The following is a 25,225-nucleotide window of genomic DNA, read 5'->3' as shown; positions in this document are numbered from 1 at the left end:
TCGGTAAATAAATGTTTCGATTAGAACAACTGCTTTCACTTGATTCTGTGGTTTGCAATGTATAGGAGGAACGAGGCGACTTCGATGAATTGTTCCTTGGAAAGGAGAAAAATGGCTGCCGACGCGCGGAGATAAGTTTTCTAGTGATTCTCTGGAGAATCGAACCTTCGACGGGCTAATGTTTTCGGGACTGCGTTACCGGGAGGAATTCCGATGAATGCGCGGATTTCTAGAATGAACGGGCGAACGATCGTGAAGCGGTGTCGCGCGGGAGACAACCGGTTTAAAAATATACTCGGATTTAGGGCTCGCATTGACCGTCGACGTGTAAATCATATTTATGTTTTCGTTCGCGGAACGGAGCCGTGTGCCAGTCGTGTGTGGCACAGAAAACGGAGCCGAAATCGAAGGTGAATCGAGAAACAAACTGCGAATTCTCGTGGCTGTAGTTTGTCCTATTAATGTCAACGATCGGTGCCGGTAACGGTAATAATGGAGGCGACCGTGTCCACCCCCGAATCTTTTTGCCCGTTCTGAATTTTTCGTATCCCTTCACCGCGTTTCGTGTTCTAGCCGTTAAATTGGATCATTGGAAACTTCGTGTTAATACTTACAATGACGACACCACTGTCGGCGACGACAATCATGTTGGTACGGATTTATAAATTATTACAATAATGGTAAAATTAACGATAATACTTGTAATAATCATAATAACGATAGTAGCAGCAGTAGTAACGATGGCAATAATATTACAGTATTAATAATTACATTTAACGTCGTTAACAACGGCGTCGCGCGCAAAAACATGACTTCCGATGTGTGTGTCCCTCTGCATGTATATATGTATACATATATGTACAGATAGATAGATATATATATATATATATATACATATGTGTATACATATATACATACATATAGACACGTGTTGTGTTTCTCCATGAGCGATGGAATATTCAAGATACATAATAATAATAATAATAATTAATTAATTAATTAATAATAATTAATAATAAGGCGACGCCACCCAGGTAAGCTTTTTTCAATACCACCGAGAAAGTCCGTGGATTGTTTGTTCGGAAGCCAATTAATAGCACGCATTGCCTCTTGATCCTATTATTACATAACTAGTAATCGAGCACATAATTTTTTTTCGGTCCTACCGTAAAACATTTTTTTTTTTAATCCTCTTCGGTCACACACGTGCGAAGTATGAGAAACAAAGGGGGTCTACACGCTCTGAAATCAAGCCAGCATACCCGCCAAAGCTTGCAGCTAAGGGGCAAGAAAATAATTCTTCAAGTATTACGTGAATAAATGCGTCTCGAACATAGTATATACAGTAGAAGAAACAAGTATCCATACGCTAGTATCGCTTGCTTATTTTTTTCTTCGACCGATACTATTATATTAATTCAAACTAAATTAAAAATTGTTTTTCTTCATCGGACTGCACTTCCATAGAAAATTACATTTTCGTCGAATAATCCAATCTGAATAATTTTTAATTTAGCGGTACACTAAAAACAGTGCTGGTAAGTGAAAGCAAGATTTAGCGATGTACGAATACTTCCCTCTTCTCTGACCGTACACAGTGTTCCACCTAACCTTAAATTCCAAATATCCATCCCGTCTCTAGTGTCCCCGTAGAATCGTTTAAGATGATGCTCTATAGTTCCATCAGGATCATCCGTAAAATCAGTATCTTACGTTTTAACGTGAAGAGGTACGATCTGTTTAATATTCTATTGATTCGAAAGCGTATTGGCCACTCAGAGATTGAAGTAAACGAAGGTAAACGATAAGTCGTATGTCCGGATAAAACTATAAAACTTCAGAGCTGAAATTCTATTAAGATACTGGATATAGAGGGAATATTTCAGTTGATAAGATCAGGTGGAAAACACTGTACATTCATAGTTCTACCAAGCAAATTTGTATTTCTCGATGAGCAGACGCTGACGTCACATGTGCAGAAAGGTAGTTTTATACAGCGATGAGAATGGCCAAGTTTATACTCCTTCGATTTGTCGCTGTAACCCGTGACTCCGTGTGAAATGACGACGCGGCAAACGAACCACAGTCGTTGAACTACTCTAAACTCAAATTTGTTCGGTAGAGCAACAACGTTTTATTCAAAATAAGGATAAACCTGAAGTTAAGAGTAATGGCGGTTTGGCTTGTCACGTGATTAGACTCTCATTGGTCAATTATTATTTTGCTGAGAGCATAATGTGTCTTATATGAAACTCCATCCTGAAATCACTGCCCGGTGATCATTTCAATCTAAAAGTTTGTCCCTTGTCTCTGCACCGTTGAGTCGCTCGAGTCCTTTTCCCCATCCTGAACAACTTGCTCGATGATCCGAGCAAAATTGGGAACAGGTAGTCACACGTGTTCCGTTCACGTCAAGTTTATCCTTATCCTTAATTAGCGTTTAATCATACAAACGGTTATTGTAATAGAAACGAATTTATTATACGCCTCGCCACGTATATACTACTTTCGGCAGGTATGCTGTTCCAAATTGTCTCTTTTGTTATTATTTTCTTATTCATCGCTATTGCATTCTTCCATTCATACCAGGCGCATGCAACAAGCATGCATTCGTAAGGTATACACCATAATATCTCCATCGTTTTTCCTCTCGCAAGTCATTTGCCTACTTTCCTCCCCTTCTCTCCCCGGCATTCTCCTATTCTGGTTCCTTTTCTCTTTTATATTACATTCCTGTTCCGTTGTGCACTCTTTAAGACGCATACAGCACACGAAGGTCGGTAACACAAAAATTTTTTTCTGCGTCCTCCTCTTTCTCTCTCGTTCTCTCACTCGTTTTCTCTTCCTCCCATTCACGCTCTATCCACTTGTCTCTCTGTCTCTCTTTCACGCACGCACACCCATGCTCCCTCACTTTCTCCGGTTTCCAATTGTCGATCAAAGCAGTGTAGTCGAGAGTACGGACAGGCGAACATCTGATAAATGGAGTGAACACGATAGTAAGGCTTAATTTTAATTTGTTAGTAAATCGTAATATCCAGCGCACGCGTTGCTGCATTCTGTGCACAGACGAAGCCTGTTTTCCACGCAGGTAATGCACTCGAACGACCGGCTCTCGTTCGTCACTCGAGCTTTTATATATTTATATAATAATCTCTCTCACTCTCTCTTTTTCTCTTTCACTCATTCACTCATTCACACACACACACACACACTCTCTCTCTCTTCCTTTCTTTCTCTCTTTCATCTTCTTTCACTCTTCTCTCACTCTCTCTGTCTCTCACTCATTTTCTCTGTTCACGTGAGAACGGTTTTACTCCGTCTTTGTTGTATTAATTTCATTTTCTTTTTATTATTCGTTTTCTTGAACGATGTGTCTTTCTCTTTTTCGGAACTTATTTTTTCTCATCCCGCTGTCCCTCTCCCTTCCGCTCTTTCGCGCTTTCTCTCTCTCTCGCTCTCTCTTCCTTTCTTTCCTCTCTCTCTCTCTCTCTCTCGCAAACTCTCTCTTTCTCACACGTTTTATCTCTGTACAGTTATCATCTATATTGTCACTCCGGCAAAAGGATGCCCACGATCGTTCCCCATATCCGTTCTGCTATCCTGCATCGCTCTCGTTCGTTCGCCGCTTATTGTCCGCCGTTTCACTTTCTCTGTCTGACGTCGGAGTCCTTGTTGGGCGTTGGTTTGCTGCGAAACAAAATGGTAACGATCAATTGGAATCCACCGAGCGGCTTGATAACGGTGCTGAGTCTTATGCGGATGAGTCACGCGATTGGACAAGACACGAAGGAATCGATATGTGGCGGCACCGTCGTCGCGGTCACACGGTCAGAATAGATGATGGGTGAATTTCTGTTCGCGCTGTCCGTTCGACTCGGGAGATCACTGGAAAAGCGTCGCGTTGTGTGCGTCGCGCGTTCACACATGGATCCCATGGCCGTTACTCTTAACCTTAACACTAATAAAAACCACCACACCTGTCATAGTCACCGGTCTCGGCTTTCTCATTTTGCAATTACTGAAATCTAACGTTGCAAAACCACTTTATAAATCAATACTTTCGTTTACGTAACGCGATGAACGTCGCGCCGCTACTTATGCAAATGCGCATCCCTAACTCTTATAGCACCGATGATTTATACTTATTTAATAGATACTCGGTAGTTCTAAAGTTCAGTGGAACAGACGTCGAATACGAATCTAACACTAGAACTACCAAGCACTTAAACTGACTTTCCAAAGTTCTTTGCGAAACTTATAACCGTGTATAATTCCAATCAGCTTATCTTTTCAGTAATTAGAAATCAGGAAGGTCATTCTGACTCATCTGGTAGTTCTAGTGTTAAACAATTTTTAAGATAAATATTTTTGTTGAATTAAAATCTATTCTGGAATGCTAGTCTTGAAGGGGATGATGAACAATTAGAAAAGGGGAGAAATGTATCAGAGGAGGGAAAGGTACTTGTTTGAAACTCAGGCTTCCACAGCCGTGTTAGTGTTTGCTAGCTCTCTTTTCGGGAGACGCCAGTAAAGCTGTAAATTACGGCAAGCCTTCAAAGGAAATGACTTGAAACAGTAGCGTGAGAAATTCAATCGCGGAGGAGCTGACTGTGGACGGTGTTCTTTGGAGGAAAAATGGAACTGGACAGTCCTATGACCGGGGAATTCTGGCGGTGGCGGTGTTATGGGAGGGTCGACCGGAAGTTCGGATGGTGGAAGGGGTCCACGGAGTGGAAAGTAATATTCCGCTTTGTCGTGTCTGCTCTTCCGTCCCCTAAGTTCAACGGGTGCACATGAGGATTACAGTAACAGAATTTCCATGAAAGTATCATTAACACTAGATTTACGGAGAAGTCAATTTGACTCGTATTGAATTTTATAAACATTATTTGGTAAATGTTTGACGAATCTTTCTGGGAACAACAGAATAAACTGTACAATAAATGTAAATCTAGTGTTAAAATTGGATGCATTAACCTCTTAACACGTTGACTGCTAAGCAGTTTTCATATTACGTTAGTATAATGAGATGCAATACATAGAATTATTGATTGGCATTTCATTATCGTGTTTCGTGCATTCATTGAATATAAACGAACCTTTTAAAAGGTTAACAGGTTAAGCACTGACAAAGCCAACTGATTAAACAGAAGTGGAACAACAATTGGACCAGCAGACAATACTGGAAATATTTCACTTTAAACGCTATGTCCCTCAAACGGTTAACACTTTGCATTCGGTAATTTTATGCTAGAAATATTCAGCACTGTTTAATAAAATGTAGACGACATTTGTTGCGACTATTGTAACTAATTTAATAAATTAAGGGACAAGAGTATTTTTGATATTTCAAAATTAAACATCAAACTTAATTCTATTTATCAAACCAAGTGGTGAGTCACCTCCCAAGTGCAAAGGGTTGATATTTGAACATAAATTAATATAAATATTTATCACAAAAGTACGTATCTCGGTACCTCAACCAAAATAAATTGAAAAATCATTTTATTAATTACATTAACATTGTACAACATTTCCAGTATTGTAAATTGGACAGGGGACATGGTTAGGGATGATTTCAGATGACTGAGCAGCACTGAATAAAATACGTACGTATCGGGACTCTGATCGGTGTCGGATTCCTCGAGTTCAGCCTTGTTTCGTTTCTTCTCGTAAACTAGAATGATAGTGCACAGAACAATGACCTCCGCGCAAATGCCTAGGAAGGGCCAGAGTGCGGCGAGCTTGTCTTTGACCCTGAGGAATGTTTGGGCCTCTGCGACGTGATTCTCAGCGGTATCGGACCAATTGTATGACACTTTACAGAAAACGTTGCCACGATCGCTCATCTCAATGTTGTCGACAATCAGTACGGTCCCGTAGATTCCCCTCTCTGCGTCCCGTCCGATCTTAACGCGACCTTCACTGCGCTTGTAGTCCTGGTTCCCGAACGTCCATGCCACTTTGATACCAGGACTGTGCCTACCGGTACACACTAAATGCAGCTTCTCTCCTTCCACCACGCTGATAGACTCGGTCAAGTGTGCCGTGGGCTTTGCTGCAACATCAACGACATTTCTTTAACACTTTACGCTCATCTCGATTCTTTGAAATACCAAACCTTCTCGACAGACGAAACTGAATTATATTTCAATTGTATGATTGATAGAACAAAAGGAAACTGCGTGCTGTTCTCTTGCTATTCGAGTAATTAACCCTTTGCGGACGAACGTCGGCATTTCGGCGAGATGAAATTTTCATATTTCGAATGCTAAGTCACGAGGGGGTGATTTAATTACTCAAATAGCAAGAAGTCAATCGATATATAATTTCCTGTACTTCAAGGAATCTTCGCAAAGGGTTAATATCGAACTTCAAATCTTATAACTTTACTGTATCAAACCAAATGTGAGTCGCCTCTCGACAGCGAAGGGTTAACACATTAGGCTAAATTTCAGCTACAAGAAATGCGAGCGTCGTCGACGCTCTATTTCGTTTCGTTAACCCTTTGCACTCGAAAGTTTTTCACTAGAAATATTTTAACACTTTCTGACGAGATAAAATCGATATTTCGTGAAACTATGTCGACGAGAAATCACGCGTACATTGAGAAACAAAGCAATTTTATTTGAATATTTCTCAAAACGATGCATTATAGGAAATATAATATTAAATATCAAATTTTATAGTTTCATTGTATGAAATGAAGTGGTGAGTGATTATAGATTGAAACGTAATGGATACTCACGCACGATCCTATACTCCGTGGAGGTATTCTGTACTTTGCAAGTATAATTTCCAAGCAAGACGTCATTGTTCTTCAGGAGCTCCAGATTGCCGGTTTCGTTGTCGATCTTGAAGAGGTCGTCGTTGCCAGCCAGGGCCGTGTATATCGGCACGTTTTCCTTCATCCAATTCGCCTTCGAACCAGCGGTTTTATTCGCGCACTCCAGCGTCATAGGTATGTCCTTGTTGGTTAATACTTTAATCTTGATATCTGTATTACAAACGACGAACGGCGTTAGCGTGCGAGCGGTTGTTTGTCATGTTCGAAGCAGCGGGAAAGCATTGTACAAGCTCTAGGCTACCAAACGATTCCTACATTTCACTCAGTTTAACGCTACAATTACCGGACGGCTAAAAATCATCCATGATTCCTTCTTTCTGCAATTATTACAAAGATAACAGATGTTTCTCTGAGAAACTATTAAAGAAATTGCTTCTACAATGTGCAAACTGAATTGCAAATCAATTAAAGTTCCAATAGATGTATTATTGGAATTTATAAAGTCGAATTGGCAGTCGAAGTGTTCGTCGATACTCAACGGTTGATTTATCGGAAGGCGCAGTGTAATCGGAAGACCATTAAAAGATTACTGCAATCAACAGAACTTTTCCTCATTGTTACTCGTATTACCACAGTAGCGCATTATGCAATCGTTGACTGCAACATTTGCGCGATGCAAACGATTGAATCTGTTGTCGTCTGAGATTCTCCGTTTAAATCGAACGAACTTTTCCTCCTCGTCAAAGAACGCGCCGCTTGTTTGTCTAAATTCGTGAGGTATCGCGATCTTATCTCCGGGCAGAGTTTTGTTACGAAGTCCAGAAGATTTATCGTTCGAACGTGGAACGACACCTATAGAAAAATCAATTTATTATCTTGACGAATGGAACGCAAACGGAACGGAGGTACTCGTGTCCCGGCTGTCCCTGATAAACCCGTAATGCCCCGTAATATATAACGCGAGCGTTGGAATCGTTTCCGACGTAACTCGCGCACTAAACCGACAATGGAAAATCCGCGGAGCTGGAATTTATTATTTCGCAAGAAGCGCGCGAGGCGAACCGTGATTCGAGGAAATCGATTGTACCAGCCAGCGTCCGTAACGGTTCCGCGGGACCCGAGCGATCCGCTCGACGAAGCAGCGATTGCTTTTTCAATATTTTGGCAAGATCTTGAGGAAAATTTCGTCCGCTTGATTCATCGCCGTAAAAGTGACACAGTTCAACGAGGAACCGTGTCACCTATATACACGGTCGAGGTCTTAAATTTTAATATTCGACGACGATGATCACTCGAGGAGAATTCTATCGAAACGTTAACCCTCCGCGGACGAGGATTCTTTGAAACGTACAGAATCTTCAATATGAAGCTAAATTATACATCAATTGCTCAATTAACAGAAAAGAAGGAAACTGATTTCCTGCTGTTCGAGTAATTAGATCATTTATTTGCAATTTGTCGACATCCGCAAAGAGTTAATAAGTACCCTTAATTTCCGGTGATATTCTTAACAAAAATATTCTATATCCAATCATTATATAATTCTTATCTACGGAACTCTTCAGAAATTAATTCTTCAGAAAATCGCTAAATTCGGAACTTCGATTTCAATATTCGACGCATCTTCGCGTCATCCGCCGATAAGGTGTTAGCGAAGCGAGGCGGTACCACGGTTCTCCGAATAGTTCGGCTTCCAGCGGCACGGAACAGCAAACATCTTCAAGGATCCCCGACACCTGTGTTCACGAGAGCGTTCGTCTTCTCGTTGATAAAAATTACAAGCAAACAATAGTCCCGTCCGTAAGCGACGGCTTTAATAGCGAGTTACGTCAACGAGGAACGGTTTCCTCGTATGAAATCGAAAGAAAGCGATCCCGCGGACGCGTGCGAACCTCTTTGTCCGCGGACTCGGTCCTCGAAAGGCGGTGGAGGCGTAATTGAGCGGTATCGGCCGCGGTCGCGCGAGCGTGTAGATTAATTGCGATTAATCGTCATTTAGGCCGGCGTAACTGGATTACCGCTGCAGCTGGAAAGTTATGCGTCATTCCAATTGTACAATGAGCGCAGCATTCCCTGCTGATACCCGCGCCACTCAAAATCGTCAGCGCGATTGCGAGGAGCGGCGGGGCGTCCATTAATTCGCAGCGGCGGGACACGCTCTATCTAATCTGCGCGTTGTTATCGATGCACAACAGACTTTCGGAAATTTCTATTCGCTATCCGTTTATCTGTCACCGTTGTCCGCCGGTAAACTCGTTGTTCATCGATAACGACTCTCTGCTATTAATCAGAAATCGGTACTCGGCGTCAGGATCTAACAACTATTTCGGTACATGCATGCAGGATACAAGCGCAAACACATGCGAAAAGCAAGCATAGTCTGTCCCGGTAAATTCAACGAAAAGCATGCTGATGTCCGCTTAACAGACGTGGGAAAGCGCTCCGTTAATACAGGAACACATACGTTCTGTTGAAAGAACAGAATACTATATCTTACTTGAATCACGAATCTTAACCCCTTGGCCTATGGTTTCTTTTGCAACTCCGATCGATACGGTCACTTCGTCGTTAATAATTTATTGGAAAAATAGAGAAATTCTAAGCATATGTATTACCTTTTAACCCTTAGCGCTCCAAGTTGTTTTGTAATCTATCACAACTGCAACTAATTTTTATAGTATTCCTAGCGAAAATGAGAAATGCTGTAACATTTCTTTGATCTTTCTTCCTTCGGAACAGAAAATTTGGATGTGTGGAAAATCTAATTTTAGTTAACACTAGAACTACCGTGCCAGACAAAGTGACTGGTTTTGATTTCTTTGTTCCGCAATTATTGATATCTTAAAGCCATTGAACATTCAAAATTATCTTGAAAATCAATAGTTTCACTTGACTACTATAACGAATGTCTGAAGAAACTGAAAATAATCTATTCCTACAATTTTTACGAGGATTATATATTAATCGATTAAAAATTTGGATACGTGGAAAATCTAACAATTCTAGTGCAGTTTCTTTACTCATTAAAATATTTAATATTATAACTGATGCAATACTGGAGCCTACAGGGTTCAAAGGGTTAAGTATAACAGTCGATTACAGAGGAATATTCACTTTACATTCGAATGAACTAATACATATATTTGTCGAATCATTGAAAATCTCCACGAGTCTCACTCGTCGTAGGACAAGGGGTTAACAATAATTATCATAGCTTCGATGGGATTCTGTTCGAGATAGGAGCGTTCCGGGGACTGTTAAGCGGACGATGCTCCTCGAGAGCGAGAGCAAGCGAACACCCGAAGGAACCCGGGCCGGTTTCCACGGTGCGCAACATACGAACCAAAGTACATCCAGAGGTGGAAGGCTTCGTTGCTGTCGGGGGTGCATTTGTAGTCCCCGTCGTGGCTGTCGGTGGCGTAGATCGCCCGGAGCGTGCTGCTTCCGGTCCCCACCGGCGATTCGACGACCAGCTGACCGCTGGCCAACTCCGGCTCGAGCGACTGCCCGTTTCTGGTCCATCTGATCAGATCGTCCGGCTTCAGGCCGCTGCACTCGATCGACCACGCCTGGCCCTCGTGTATGTCCGGCACCCCCTTGTAGGTTACTTCATCGGTAAGAACATAGGAGCACACGTCAAGTGGCGTACACCACGCTCGGGAGCTAAATAATATGGCCGCCCGGCTTTCCGCGGGGGCTGACGTGATATACCCTAACGCGTGAGCATGCAGTCACCCCGTAAACTGACCGCCAGATCCGTTTAACCGCTCTGGAACACGAGCCAGAAGAAGTCGGCTTATCGGTGTACAGGGTGTCCCGTTCGACAATGGCGATGGAGTTGTGTTGGTGGCTTTTTGAATTTTTTGAAATTTTGAGAGGCTTGATTGTCTTTGAACTTTCTGGGTGTCGAATGATGTTTTCAACCCTTTGCGGACGAACGTCGACACTACCGAGAACTTTCATGTTTGTAATACTAGGTTGCAAATGATTCGACTGCTCGAACAGCAAGAATATAATTTCCTTATTCTGTATTATTTAGGCATTCGTGTGATTTGGCAGAATCTATTAAAGGTTTTATATAGTTAAGGGATCTTCGTCCGCAAAGAGTTAATATTGGCTTCATGGATGAGGTGAGAGTTCTTGTATTCAATAATCCAGTCGATTAGCTAGTCAATTTCGGTTTTTGGAGTTTTTGACATTTTATTGAGAAACTTTCTATGTTTGGAACGAATGTTCTTATTATTGAGGTAGGATGAAGTGGGAAGAATTCTTTTAGACGAGTAAACGAAGTAGTGACAAAGATTGTTTCAAGGTTGTACTGTCTCATTTTTCATGTTAATTGGATAGAGTGGAATACATTCTACGTTTATTTGTCGTTTCGTTTGAAGAGACATTTTGAAAGTTAAAGTACACTGCTGCATCATTTTCATCTACGTTTTATTTTGTAACGTTAATTTATCTAATGAGTATCTCGATAAAACCGTCCAATTAACCAATTAAATTCCCTTGGCAAGTGTGCGCGTCGTTTTAAAAGCCACGGCTAAATAAATAAAGTTGGCCTTATTCGGAGCATTTTCATCTCGTGACTCGCCACGCACGTTTTGCCCCCGGTTTGGATTTGGCAAGATCGTATCTGATGATTTTCGGACCGCTCGCTCTAATTTATGGAGCGATCGTTCCCATCCGAACGTTCGTTACACCAAACACTAACGCCTGAACGAGCCGAGCGTCATCCTCTGGCAACAGTCACCATTTCCACTCGCCGATGTGTATTTCCAAAATGTTGCCTTAAGAAGAAAGTAAATATACGGATCGCCTGATCGTAGGCCTACTTCATAAAAACGCGTGTAAACGACTCCGATAAATAAACCCGTCCATCCCGTAATAGACGCGCGGTATTCCGAGCGTACGATGAAATATTTTAATTCCTTCCTACGGTAACGATAAATTTCGATCGTTCCTCCACTCTTCTAACAGAAACAGCGCATTAAACAGAATTCCCGATCAAACATTTACTTTACTCGCCGAAAACCTAACTTTCTTCTCCAACGAAACAGTTTACCCTTTGCACTCCAAAGGTGCCTCTCAGTCACCACTCGATTGGCGCATCAAAATTGTAAAATTTCGTATTTAACATTTATGTGGAAATAAAACACCATTGTTCCCCTTATTTTGTCAATAGATTCCTCGTTGAGTTTAAAGAACGTCATCTATATCTCATCAAATTAAATTGAATATTTCTAGTGACAAATTTCTAGTGACTCTCACCACTTGATTCGATGCAGTAAAACTATAAAATTTGATACGTAATATTGAACTGTGTATAATGCATTGAAATATTGGAATAAAAAAGCTTCGTTCCTCAATCTACTCGTGATCTCTCTTAGACTTCGTTTCAAGCATCATCTTTGTCTCGTTGGAAAATGTGAAATATTTCTAGCGAAGTACTGCCGAGTGCAAGGGGTTAAACGCGAAACTTAACGTTATAATATCACTGTAACTTGATACTATAATTTTACTGTATCAAACCAAGTAAGTATAAAACCTACAGAATATTTCTAGAGTAAAATTTTCGGAGTGCAAAGGGTTGATATCCTTCCATTAACTCGAACATCTGAATCAACATTTTATCCCCGTTGTTCCCGTTACTTTTATCGCTTAGTTCGCCAGCGTCGAGATGAAATGCTCCGGAATAAAAATTCGCGAGCCGCTCGATCCAACCGTCGCGCCGCTTCTTCCTCGTTACACGCGGAACGGCCGGCGGCAAGGTTCGCCGATATTAAAAATTCCCCGGCGGTCCGCGGGGATCGGGATCGAACACAGTTAGACGATCTCGCTATAAATAAATCGGAAAGAAGTTTTGCGCGTCGCGGTTCTGCGAGCATCGGCGAGCCTTATTTCAGCAAGAAAATAGAACTTTATGACCGCCGCGGAGCGGTAGATTAAGCTTCGAGAACCGGCCGCCGCCAAAAAGTCAATCACGACGCACGGCCGGCACCGCGATGGGAACCGGATTAACGTGTTTCCCCGCGTACCGAGTACACGGCACACACCCGATTCTATTTATTTTTAGCGATTTATTCTTTTACAACCCCGTCGTCCTCGTGGACACCAACTCGACCAGATGAAATTATAATGCATGCAGCCTGGCTGGACGAGGAACGCGGCGGCGGCGACGGCGGAGCGGGGGCGGGAGGCGGAGGAGGGTCGAGAGATAGCGGCGACGGGGGATGGAAAGGGACTGATAATCACGAACACGTCGCGGCTGACCTATAAAGTGCTGCCGCGGCTGGCTTCTGCCTCGCCGTGTGCGCGACTTAAGAATACATGGCCGAAGATATCGGGAGATCGATGTTTGTTTGAAGTTTAAATATTTACGTAATGCGATTTCGACGGGGCTTACGTGTACGTGTGTACGGTGAACGGAGGGGGAGAGAGAGAGAGAGAAAGAGAGAGAGAAAAGGAAGGCGAGTCGTCGAGTAGCTCCGATTTCGATCGTCCGTTTTTAGACTGAAATCAACCACCTAAATGCAACATACGAAAGGAGTCGATATATCGGTCGCTCGGGTTCCCCGGCTCTGTAAACGCTTCCTCGGGGTAGCCTTTAAATCGGTGAGTCGACTCCATTCGCGTTAAGTCGATCGGTTTATCGTTTCTCTGGCTGTTCCTTTTCAACTTTTCCCCCGTTTCTTCGGGGAATTCGCGACTTCCGCTGCGTTTCTCGTGAGTCAATGGTTTGATTTCTGTCAGTATTGGACGACTGATATCGAGAGCATCGCTCGGCTTGAAGATTGATAGGAATGTCGTAGAAACGTTGAACGAGCGGCGACGATTCGCGAAGAAAGCTGGGAATCCGTCGAGATAGGATCCAGCGAGAGAACCATCCGGTCGAACTGGCGCGCAACCGAACGGCGGGACTTCGGACCGAGTGACAACTTCGCGTCAGAAAGTTTGTGAATGAATGGCGCGCAGATAAAGCGCGGAATCGGGCCGCGATTTACGAAGTTGGAGCTGTGTTGGAGCGCGGAATAGGACGAGGAATAGGGATCGATAGCGGGGAACATGTGTCGCGTGACCCCTAGGCATCAAAAGGGCCTATATACCGAACCGTGTGCAAGGTGAATCGCGTAACCTGCTGTTCGTAGAATTTTAATACAGTAGAATTCAATTTGCAGAATGGACGGGGAACGGTCCCTTAACCCTCTGGACACCCTGTGTACCGCAGGATGAAACACGTTATTTCGAGAAATTTCGAAAATCGTTAAGTCAACCTCGAATTGCTATTAACGAACTCTTCCGAGAACTTCGCTGGACTATCCAATTAAGTTTAGTGTCGCGACCTCTCCGCGTCCTTACTCTACATCCATTGCATTACGGTCGCCGATAGAAAAAGGTTGATAAGATCGCGACAATCTACTTTCAAATTCCCTGGAAGACTATAAATACAACTGACGACAATAAAACGTCGGCAATAGAAATTGGTCGCCCCGGTGTCCAGCAGTGTCCGTTCGGAACTGGACGGAACCGGAAGCGCGGCGATCCTTTTGTCTGGCTCCGGAGGCCTCGGGTCCCGTCGGGACACCCGCGGGACACTTTCCGAGGAGCAGCGAAGCATTTCTATGCAGAAATACATAAACGCGATGGAGGACACGGGAATTGGGACGCCCGTGATCTAGGACGCAATTTGGCAAGTTGGGATTGCGCGTACATGCGAGAAATGGGGAGTGCGCGCGACGACGAAGAGAGCCAATGCTCGTAAACACGTTCCTTCGCTCTAGCGATGCCAAAGGTCGAAATATTCCCGCCTGTTCGCGCGATTCCGCCGCCGTGAACCGCGAAAACCCGTCGTACGCCCATAAAAATGGCGTCGCCTCGCGTCGCGTCGCGCCGCGTTTGCGAGAAACGATGGAACCGTGGCCCGTCGTCGTTGCGACACACCCGAGCTGGCCAAGACGGCGATACCATCTCGAACGGAACGATTTTCGGACGACGGGGCTTCCCCGATGCTCGACGACTTAATTTATTTCACTGGGCGACCACAAAGACCGACGATTCATGCGAACGTTTTATGGATCTTACATCTTACTCGCCATTGAACCGCTGAAGTTCCCCAACGGGATTCGTCCGTTGCAATTGTTTCGCTTGTCATCGCTAGGACGTTTCAGTAAGGATTACTATGTATTCAAGCAACATCTTTGGGATTGCTGTGAATAAATTAGAAACGTCCCTATACCTTGAAACATGGCAATACATCGTTAGGTTCGAGCCTTCCACTTCTTGATAAAATGGACATCGAAAAGTGGAAAATACAGGAAACCCATTGCTAACGATGCATACTTCAATGTTTCTACAGGGATCAACCCTTTGCACTTTTTCACTAGAAATATTTTCAGTTTCTAACGAGACATTGACGATATTTTGTGAAACTCGAGAAATCTATTTTAATTCAGTATCTCTCAAATTAATATGTTGTACGAGGTAAGAATATTAAATATCAAGTTTTACAGTTGTACTGTAATCGAGTGAGAGTCACCTCTCGAGTGCAAAGGTTAACTACTGTATGCTGGACGAGGAGCTTCGAATTTCAATGGTGTTTCTCCCGGTGGACACAATTTGTTTACGGTCCCGCTGGGTTCGCCGGTATAGGCCGCTACCTTGTTCGATGTTTACCGGGCGAGCGTGTAAACGTTCAAAATTAGCAGCGGCCGGCGAAGGTGTCCGGCGCGGGAGCGGCGCCGTTTCGATTCGATTCGCGCGGCGTTCGTTCGCCGATCGATCTCGACCCGCATTATTAATTTTTCCCGCGGGAGCGGACGGGGCGCGCGGCCCCGCGGGAGAAACGAATTTCAAATACGGGTCACATAGATGCCGGTCACTGCACCGTCTGATAAACTCGTCGACCGCGAGGGTGGCCAGGCAGAGAGAGAGCCAATCGCGGCGCGGCTCCGTCCGATAGAAATACGTTGCAATTTTTCCACCCCAATAAACCCGGCGAACAGATGAAATTACTCGAGAGGCGACCAAGAACGTAACCCGGCGAAGAATCGCGGGCGGCGCGATCCACACGCGAAACCTTCCAGCGATGTATTATTAACCCCTTTCACTCTATAGGCTCCACCGCGGCACCGTTCTTGATATTAAATATTTTAATGGAAATTTGGGAAAACTACCCTCGAGGTCGGTGCATTCGTTACACATCGAAATGTCGTCTTGAGGAAAAGAAAAGAATATTTTCCAATCTTCGCCGAAGTTCTGTGAAAATTTCTTGGACCGTCGAGTTCTGGAGGTTAAAATTTCGCGATGAAAATTTATGATTGAAAAGCGAATTCGACGGATCGAAGCGTTATTTCTAATATAAATTATTACTTGACTCTTCATCTGTAACCTTTGTAAACGTAGACGCAAAGTATAAAATTCGTTTGTCTACTGAATTAACGAAGCAGTTGTTCCATCAATTGAGAAGTAAATCATGGAACAAGCTACCAACTCTGATGCCGTTCATAATAGCACTTATTTTATTAATTATCATTTATTCTACTCTGCCGTGTTAAAAGTAGCTATTAAAAGTATCGAAAAACCTAATTAAACGGAAATTACCAAGAAACTGCGATTGCATGTAACAAAGAACCTGGAAGCATTGAATAAAACCGAGCATCGCGTGTCATTACTGAAGGGTTAAGTCCCCTGTTGTAGGAACACAGGCGGTTGGCACCACTGGTTACGGTCGCGCACGTGTTCCGTGGGGTAATTGTTTGCCACGCGAAATGTCCTCTTTTAATCTCTGTTTCAGACGCTAACGTGGTACAAGGGAAACAAACAGCGGCTGTAACTTGATATTCCAGAACGGCGGCTAATTTAAACAGCCGGCAGAAATTAGTATTTAGACGTTCAACGCTCCCGGTTATTTGTACGTGCGGCGGCCATCTTGATGTAATTGATGGAACGCATTGTACGCGTGTATCGAGTCGAATGAAAAATAGCAACGAAACCGACGCAAAATACAAAAACGAGAATCACGTTGCGAGTATTCAAACGAAACTTGTTAGCGCGAAACAAGTAACTCGATCTTCGATTAAGATCAGCGTTCATTTTTCCCATATCATTAGGCAAACGAGGAAAAATACTCGGCCAGCCGGCATTTGCATAATTCCCCCGCGATACGTAAGGTGACCAAGCAAGTAAAAAAAGCCTCCGCGAAATTGATCCTTTATTCTTTCATAAAGGTCGCGGCGGTCTCAATATTTAACTCGATCGCCCCGTTGTTGCATGCAACGAGGCGACCAGCGCCCTTGCACACGTGGCATTCAATTTCATCTCGCGGAATCCTGGAAATGTACGATTCCGCGTCACGAGCAGGTCGAACACGCCCGAACGAAGGCGCACGGTGTCTGTCGAAACGTTCGTACTCGGCGAAACGAGTTCTTTTTTTACATTCTCGCTCGCCCAATTCATTAGGAGAAACGAGTTTTAAGCAGCGACGCGTGCGTGTTTACGTCAGCCAGTCAATAAAGAGATCCTAGTTCTCTTACGTCATTAGAGGGAGTCATGCTAGATACGTGGCGGCGAGAGAACACCCATTGCCAACGATGTGTACGCGATCCGTTCCAGTCGCACGTCTCGACAACGGAAACGAGGAAAACGAAGAGAAGAGAATGGAAATGAATATTATTTAGAATATTCATAAAAACACGATGTACGATGAATCTCCCGAGAAACTCGTTTTCGGGAAAATAAAGCCTTCCCCGAACGATCCGTACGCGATGTTCGCGTCGCTGATTTGTACACATGCTTCGCATTGCCAATAAATCACCGATAAACGTTACGTTAATCTTCGGTAACCGGCCGATCGCTGTATGTATCAGCCGGCGAGCATCGAGTAAACAACCACACGGTTGGCCAGCGTAAGACAATGACGTTCGCCATCTTTTTCCTCTTGCGTTTCCGCGAAATCCGCAAGCTTTGTAATAACCCACCGCGGATTTTCTTGGAATCGCGATTTTCCGATCGGCGCGACGCGCGACCCGATGTCTGAAATCTGCTGATGAAACGAACTCGTTTGGGCGTACGTTAACGTGTGATTTCCATGGATCGGGTTTCGTTAGCCGGGTTTCTCAAGCAAACTTCACGACACGTCAAGTGATATCCAGAGCGTTTCAACACACGTGCTTTCCCTACGTGGAACATCGATACTTGTTGGCGGCCAATACACATTCCCTCTCAATTACACATAACTACTACGGAAAATCTATCTTGTGAGAAGGCACCGGTGCGGCATTGTTACATAAATAACACATAAAGTCAGCATGCACACATTACGACCATTGGATGACTCAATACGTCACAGCCAGGGGAGGTTTGAATCACCTGGCAGCTGGGAAGGATTGCCTGTATCGTACCATTTTTATTACGCCACGCGTCGCCGTTTCTTATTTGGCATTAATTCCGTTCCCCGGTTAATATTGGACGCCGCGGGTTCGCGTTTTAAAACGCCTACCCATTAGACGCTTAACCTTTTGCCAAGAATAATTTAATATAATAAGCCGCGCGTCCCGGCACCATTTAGGAAACGTCATACATTTATTTATAAGTATCGATGTAGCGGTGTTTTACAATGTACATTTATCTTCGGGGGAACGCGAAATGTTTATTATTTCGTGTCGCTCGCGTGTCTTGATCGTTGAGGAATTCTGCGAGGTACATTTTCCAAGTAGCCCGTAAGATATAGGCAATTCTTCCCTAGTGAACCAACTGTATCCATCCTCTCCTACGATTTACAACTACCCACAGACAACGATATTTATATCCGAATTTCGTATACAGGGTGTTTCGAAATGAACGGCACGCTCGATTTAACGCGGTAACGAAACTGAACATAATGCGGTAACGTGGTAACTTTGGTGGTAACGTGGTGGTGATTTTGGTGAAATTACATTTATATCGTATTCGTGGTGATATTTCCGTTTTTAATTAACCCTTTGCACTGGGAAATTTCTCACTAGAAATATTTAACATATTTTTACGAAGACGATATTCCTTGAAACTAACTCGAAGAGAAATTACAAGTGCATTGACGAACAAAGCTGTTTTATTCCAATATTTCACGTATCAAGGCATTATACAAAGTTGAACATTAAATATCAGATTTTATAGTTTTTTAATCAAACGGTGACTGAGAATCCCATCCGAGTGCAAAGGGTTAAATACATTCTTAGTTTTAGTCTTCTCTGATAGAATTAGTGTAGATTCTAGAGTAAAGATAATAGAAAATAAAATTCAAGTAATTCAGTTGCACTGTTCGCTTCGAAATACCCTTTTGTAAGCGTTAAATTCAATGGGGATGAGTGGTGGGTAATATGCAGTTACTTTTAAAGTAGTCGCCTTATCGTTTCGAGATAAACCAAGATGGCGGTGGAAAAGTATACGGACTGAGGACAATTACCCGAGCTTTGAACTGACTGGCCAAGTCTATATGCACGATTCCCGACGAACGGTAAATTACGAGGATGGCACGCGATCCGTGTGTCCATCGTGGCTCGCCGTTTTGATGACGAATCGGTAAAATTACAGCATCTCGGCGGAACGGCGTGCATACAAGCTGATACACGTCACAACGGCATTCGTCAGTGACAGTAACAAAGGTCGAGTATCAGCCATAAACATGATTCACCATAAAGCTGTTATCGCGAAGAAACACAGTCTGTCTAACAGCTCGTTGCGATACGGCCTTAATTTCTAGCCGATTCGCTTGTTATCATTCCTCAAATTGACGAGCACAGTACAATAGAGCGTTATCGTTCTGTATACAGAGTCACAGAAATATATCTCTAAAAGGGAACGAAGCTCACGCAGAAAGGAAACGAAACTGAAAAACCCACGAACTTTGTTTCGCGATTATAACAAAATGTACGCATGAAATGTAATAACTTAAAGTTACAGTTACGTTAAGTTAAAGTTACAATGACGAACGTAAACTATGTACAATAGTTGATTAATGTCATTCGTCAATATGCTATGAGAGATTAAATAAATCAACTCAACCGAGAATACTGATGTACGATTTCAAAGTCACTGTTAATAAAGAATCGATATAATATTGGTAATCAACGAATTCACCGATCAACCGCTCATTATCCGTGTGCACGCGTGTACACTGGTACCCGTGGTTCGAAACCAGTTCTAACCTAGACCTAGCCCAGACCTAGAATACAGAAAGACGGACAAAAGTTTCAGCCGGTTCGGTCGGCGTGCACGGTTACGTAATCAACTAAAGATACTCTAATGAATTTATTTCGGTGATGCATAAAATAATTCTCGTAGCCGATAGAAGCTACGAACCGAAATCACCAAGAACCCGTTGGCCTAGTTAGTCCGCGAGGGTCACTAGCGCCGCTTGTGTATCGGCAGGATAACGTGTAAGAAAGCCAACCCGCCAGCTCGCCAGTACGATCGAAGCACACGAAACCATTCGTGTCTTCGCATCGCACGGGGTGGAGGATAGAGCGGAGCGTACACTTGGCGAAAAACGTATTCGGAATCGATCGGCGCAGCCGTGTGCCCCCCGCTGTCCCGAACAATACACCACCGGAGATACCGACGGATATTTACATTAACGTTCGTCCCTTCCTACCCCCACCACCCCCCCCGAGACTCGTCCGCATTGCCACTGAACCGAAACTGAAATTTTTAAACCGTCCTCGAGATGCCAACATTATCCACTCGGATTATTCTTGGATCGCGAGATTCAATATTAACCCTTTGCACTCGGAAGTTTTTCACTGGAAATATTTCAAGATTCCCTAATGGGATGAAGAAGCTATTTTATTTCAATATCTCTCAAATCGATGCATTATGGAGGGTATAATATTAAATAAAAAATTTCCTAGTTTTACTGTATGAAATTAAATGGTGAGAGGCAAGGGTTAACCCTTTGCACAAGTTTCTCCATTTGTATGTTTGAACATTTTCTGATAAGATAATTTTTTGGAACTCGAGAAAACGTGCATTGAGGGACAAGGCTATTTTATATCAGTATTTTTTAAATTGATGCATTATAGAGTATAATATTAAAAATGCTGCATGATTTCATAGAGCAAAATATACAAAATGGAAAGAATATGATGTTAAATTTGTTTGAATTGCATTATTATTATTATTATTATTATTTATAATATAGAAACGTTTTCAAATGATCATCGTTCAATTGGATGAACTATAGCAATGCAATTTGGTTGAGGGTAATCAACCCCATGGCATTCAACGTGTTAAATATCAAATTTTATAATTCTACTGTACGAAATCGAGTCACCTCTCGAGTGCAAAGGGTCGAATCGCGTGAACCAAGGACCGTCAGGAATAACACTATCTAGGACGACGATTCCCATGAAATATGCTCGCGACAGAGAACGACCGATCCTTCGACTCCGCGGGACACAGACTGACCTAACCCCAATATATTTTCGTACCTCTATCGCGATTTCAGAAATACTCGTTTATCTCGTAACAATAGCGTTCGAATTCTAATTTTACGGATACCGTCGAGTCGCGCCGCGATAGTCGTCGACGAACGTTGAATAATTGAGACGGTTCACGGAAACGAGGATTCTGGGAACCCCGCGGGAGGGGGGGACGGACGTTAAAAAGAGCAGAAGAGCGAGATACACGTATTTACGATTTGCATGGCGTTACTATCGTCGCATTATTCTATGGTACACGCTGAAGGGCCAAAAATAGACGGCGCGCTCCCAGGGTTAAACGTAAGCATTCTTCTCGTCTGGTTTGCGAGCGACGGCAAAACAGAGCGGATGAAAACATTCACCGCGTTAGAGAATGGAGGTTAAGTTTACATTTCAATAAACAAGGCACACGCGCTAAGAATATAAACGGGCCACGCGTGTTGGGCCCAACGACCGTGCGTTAGAGGGAATCGAAAAGAATGGTAATACGGACGACAATACGAGACACACGATACACGTTAATCCCCGAAGGTTTCGAAATTCTAACGATCCCTTCACGCCCTTGCCGCGATCCCATGGCACGGCAGGGATAAAATGGAAATGATATTCGTAGACTCCGGTCTAAATATAAGTATCCTGACGAACGGTTGAAATCTTTTCACGCTACACATTCTCGCTGCACGATGCACGCACACACCTCCGACGAAGCGAACAGAAATTTCAACCGATACCTCCTCCTCCTCCCCCCTCGCGTTTTATACGTGAAATTTACTTCTGCCGATATTTCTCCGACGACGAAATACGGTACCGAGTTCTCGTCTCGAGCTGTTACACTTTATGCGTGACGAACGGTGTCGATAAGTCTCGTCGAATGAACACCTCCGCGGACCGCCAGGGAGCCGCCACTCCGCAGACGCTCGCAGTGCCGTAAAAATGGTACCGTTCAAACGCGATCATACCGATCGGCGAACGAACCTCTCTGCGGCGATCACTAAATGTCCACGAAGTTTTCTGGGCGGACGGAAAATAGGGTCAATTGTTACGCAACAAAAGTTGCTTGGCGTGGGTACCTTCGCGTACGTCTCTCGGAATGTGGCTGCAGAGCATCGAATGCGAGCGGAGCGGATCCCGGTGGACTCGCGGCTGTATAAACCAGGGGTGCGCAATCCGAGTGGCCGAGCAGGGTCAAAATTCGATTGACACCGCGCTGCCAGACCGAGGGACAGACGCGTCACGTATTTTTACGTGTACGGGCGTTTTAATGACATAATAAACGTTCGCGCGGGGATAACCTATAAAATTCGGTAACGTACGGTTATTAGAGGGACACGGACGGATACAATATTGAGAGACGTATAAATGGAATACGTGTCTTTGGCAATTGGCATTGAACAGTCGTGCGCGAACTCGGCTGTAAAAGTGTTTGCACGGATCTGCAGTAATAACCTTACGCGAGGAACAATGGTGTATTCATGAAATTTCGAGTCTTTGGTACACTCTGCACAGGAACGTTAGAAATTTGCCATTTCACAGTCGACGTTACTGGTGCACTGTAACCGTGAATTCGGTAAGGGCTGAATTATGAAATAAAAGAATTTTTTCAATTTCAGGAAGAACCGTTCGGTATTATTTTAGTTTTTGTCTGGAAAAAATTGTAGCATTCGAACTCGAATATATTCCACTGTTAATTCGCACGATAGAAATTTAATTAAAATAAAGTCAGTAGTATGAAAGTAGTGGTAAGTATAAAAGATCGACGGTTGAAATTTGTGAAATGAGGTTTAGGATCAATAGACCTTCGAAAAACAGAAAGGGAGTGTTATAGTCATTCTGGCTCGAGCACCATCATTTCCCCTATATAATGACGCAATATGATTGGATATATTTTTAGCAGGTGAAAACGGATTTTTTCAATTGTTTCTTGCTAACTGTTACAAATGTATAGTTACAAAGTACTTAGGACAACGATCTCTTTTCAGTTTATGATTATATACTTTTTACACGATGTCCGAGTACCGAATTATTAATACGTCATTTTCTCTTGCGAAGAACGTAAAATGCAGATACTTTATTGACCAATGGTATATACCGATTCCAAGAGCGATGAGAAGCGTGCAAATAAGTCGATTGATTGAAGCACACGTGATACCTTAAGTGCTCTACGTATCGCGTTGTATCGAACACCGTGGGCTACATACACGCAATGATAATCGAATCGGTGTGGGGTATCGTTATTTCAAATCGTTGCCTGTGTACGGCCACTTCACCTCGCGGCTGTGACTGTTCCCCGATACAATTCGCGCAGAAGAGAACCATGTTGAAAACGGTTCATAGTGTCTCGCGCGAGGCTGCCCGCACGTTTTAACGTGTCGCGGGTATAATCAAAACTAAAAATAGAATTTCATAATCTGTCAAGAGACAACGTCGAGTGCTTTTAGGGGAAGTACACAACGACGAACGCTGCATTACGCGCACCGCGAACGAACGATGCGCCGATCTCGAATCGGACACGAAGAGACACGGGTTCGCGGATCGAACGCGCATAACCGTACTAAATTTGGAAAAATTACTCCGCTCCTAATTAGCACGCACACGATGAAAATGCGTGCGGGGTACCATGTGACAACTACGTCACAATGCCAGCGTAGACCACTCGAAAAACGAGAAACCGTAACGATCTCGCGTACGATGTGAAAAATGTTAATCATAAATTCTCTCTCTTTCTCTCCCTCTCTCTCTCTCTCTCTTTCTCTCTCTCCCCGAGTATCGTACCGACGAGATATCGAACGGTTGAAATTGATTTTGAAGGTTATGTTTTTCACGAGCAGACGGATCGTTATCAGAGGCGGACGGAACGCGTGGAATTTCTCCAGGAGCGAGTACGAGGAATCTCGGTACGGTTCGAAAATAAGAGAAGCACGAAGGACAGCGTCGGCGGAGGACTCGGGAATGCGACCCTCGCGTAAAACGGCAAAAAAGAATGGGAAGGGAAGGACAGGGAACGGGTTACGAATAGATGAACGGCTGAATGGTGGTCAATCCGAAAGAGAGGACAAGTCTCACCTGCCTGGACCGTGACGAGGGTGCCCGCTAAATATAGCATCCCCAGCAGCACAAAAGCAGCTCGCCTCTCCATCTCGTGGCGCTGATGTACGCGGTGGCGCGTGACTGTGTGCACTGTGCAATACTAACGATTCCCCGTTCGCAGAGGGTTTCTAGGGAAGAAACCGCAAAATAAGGACGCCTAGGCTGGGCTGCCGTAGCTCCGTTTCCGCGATCGTTGCCGTTGTCGTATCGTGGCCGTCGTCGTTTCCGTCGTGGTCGTCGTTGTCGTCACCGTCGCCGTTGCTGTCGCCTCCTGTAACACCCTTCCCGTTGTCGGCAGCTCCTCCTTTTCGGCTGTCCACTCAGCCAACTACGATCGCGAGCCCCACTACTCTCTGCGATCGTTTACACACGCACTCGTCACTCCGAGCCACGCCGTACCATTGACGTCTGAATTCTCTTATCGTTATCTCGCGCCGTTTTAATCTCGGTGCGCACAATAACACCCCGTTCGACCGTCTACAACACCGTCCCCTCGCTGTCCCCGATCAGCTCCAGAGACCAGCCGTGAATCGACGACGGCAATTAGCACCACGAGCCGCAGGAACGGCAATGTCAGGAAAAATGGCTGCCACTGTCTTCTGCTTAATTTTCTGCGCGGGGATCGCTCTTACTTTCTCGCCGCTCGTTCCTTCCTTTTCGCTCCCCGGCGCACTGCTCCGCGTACGTCCTCTACGTTCGTCCCGTGAGCTTTTCGGGACGCATGCGCGGTATACTCCCTTCCAAAAAGTCTAGATACGCAAGCGATTTTTAAGCACGGTTTTTATTGCAGATCGAAACGTGAAAGTGACGGTCGGACTGATACGTTTCGTTTTTTCTTTTTTTTTGATTTTTTCCTTGCTGCATTCTGACATTTCGTTTCTGTTGGAACGCGGTG

The 25,225-nt window shown here is 44.0% G+C and overlaps 1 protein-coding gene across 1 annotated transcript; it reads right to left on the bottom strand.

Moving 5' to 3' along the window:
* Nucleotides 1–681: 681 nt before the first annotated feature.
* Bsg (immunoglobulin domain-containing protein Bsg) lies at nt 682–25,049 on the bottom strand. The gene is made up of 5 exons (XM_031972312.2): nt 24,307–25,049; nt 10,134–10,397; nt 6,752–7,000; nt 5,617–6,061; nt 682–3,690 (listed from the first exon to the last, which is right to left on the bottom strand). Exons 1-5 carry the CDS (start codon nt 24,377–24,379, stop codon nt 3,645–3,647), a joined length of 1,077 nt encoding a protein of 358 aa, XP_031828172.1. The 5' UTR covers nt 24,380–25,049; the 3' UTR covers nt 682–3,644.
* Between the last annotated feature and the right edge of the window lie 176 nt (nt 25,050–25,225).

The sequence above is a fragment of the Nomia melanderi genome, chromosome 7, assembly GCF_051020985.1.
Source record: "Nomia melanderi isolate GNS246 chromosome 7, iyNomMela1, whole genome shotgun sequence".
Classification (NCBI taxonomy): Eukaryota; Metazoa; Arthropoda; class Insecta; order Hymenoptera; family Halictidae; genus Nomia; species Nomia melanderi.
This window is presented reverse-complemented; position numbering and strand designations above follow the sequence as displayed.

Excerpts from the sequence above, each read along its gene's own strand:
- Bsg (XM_031972312.2), bottom strand. The coding sequence starts at position 24,379 with ATGGAGAGGCGAGCTGCTTTTGTGCTGCTGGGGATGCTATATTTAGCG. Across the intron at positions 10,398-24,306 it reads CCTCGTCACGGTCCAGGCAG|TAACCTACAAGGGGGTGCCG; the intron begins GTGAGACTTGTC and ends TTACCGATGAAG. Across the intron at positions 7,001-10,133 it reads CCACCTCTGGATGTACTTTG|ATATCAAGATTAAAGTATTA; the intron begins GTTCGTATGTTG and ends TTTGTAATACAG.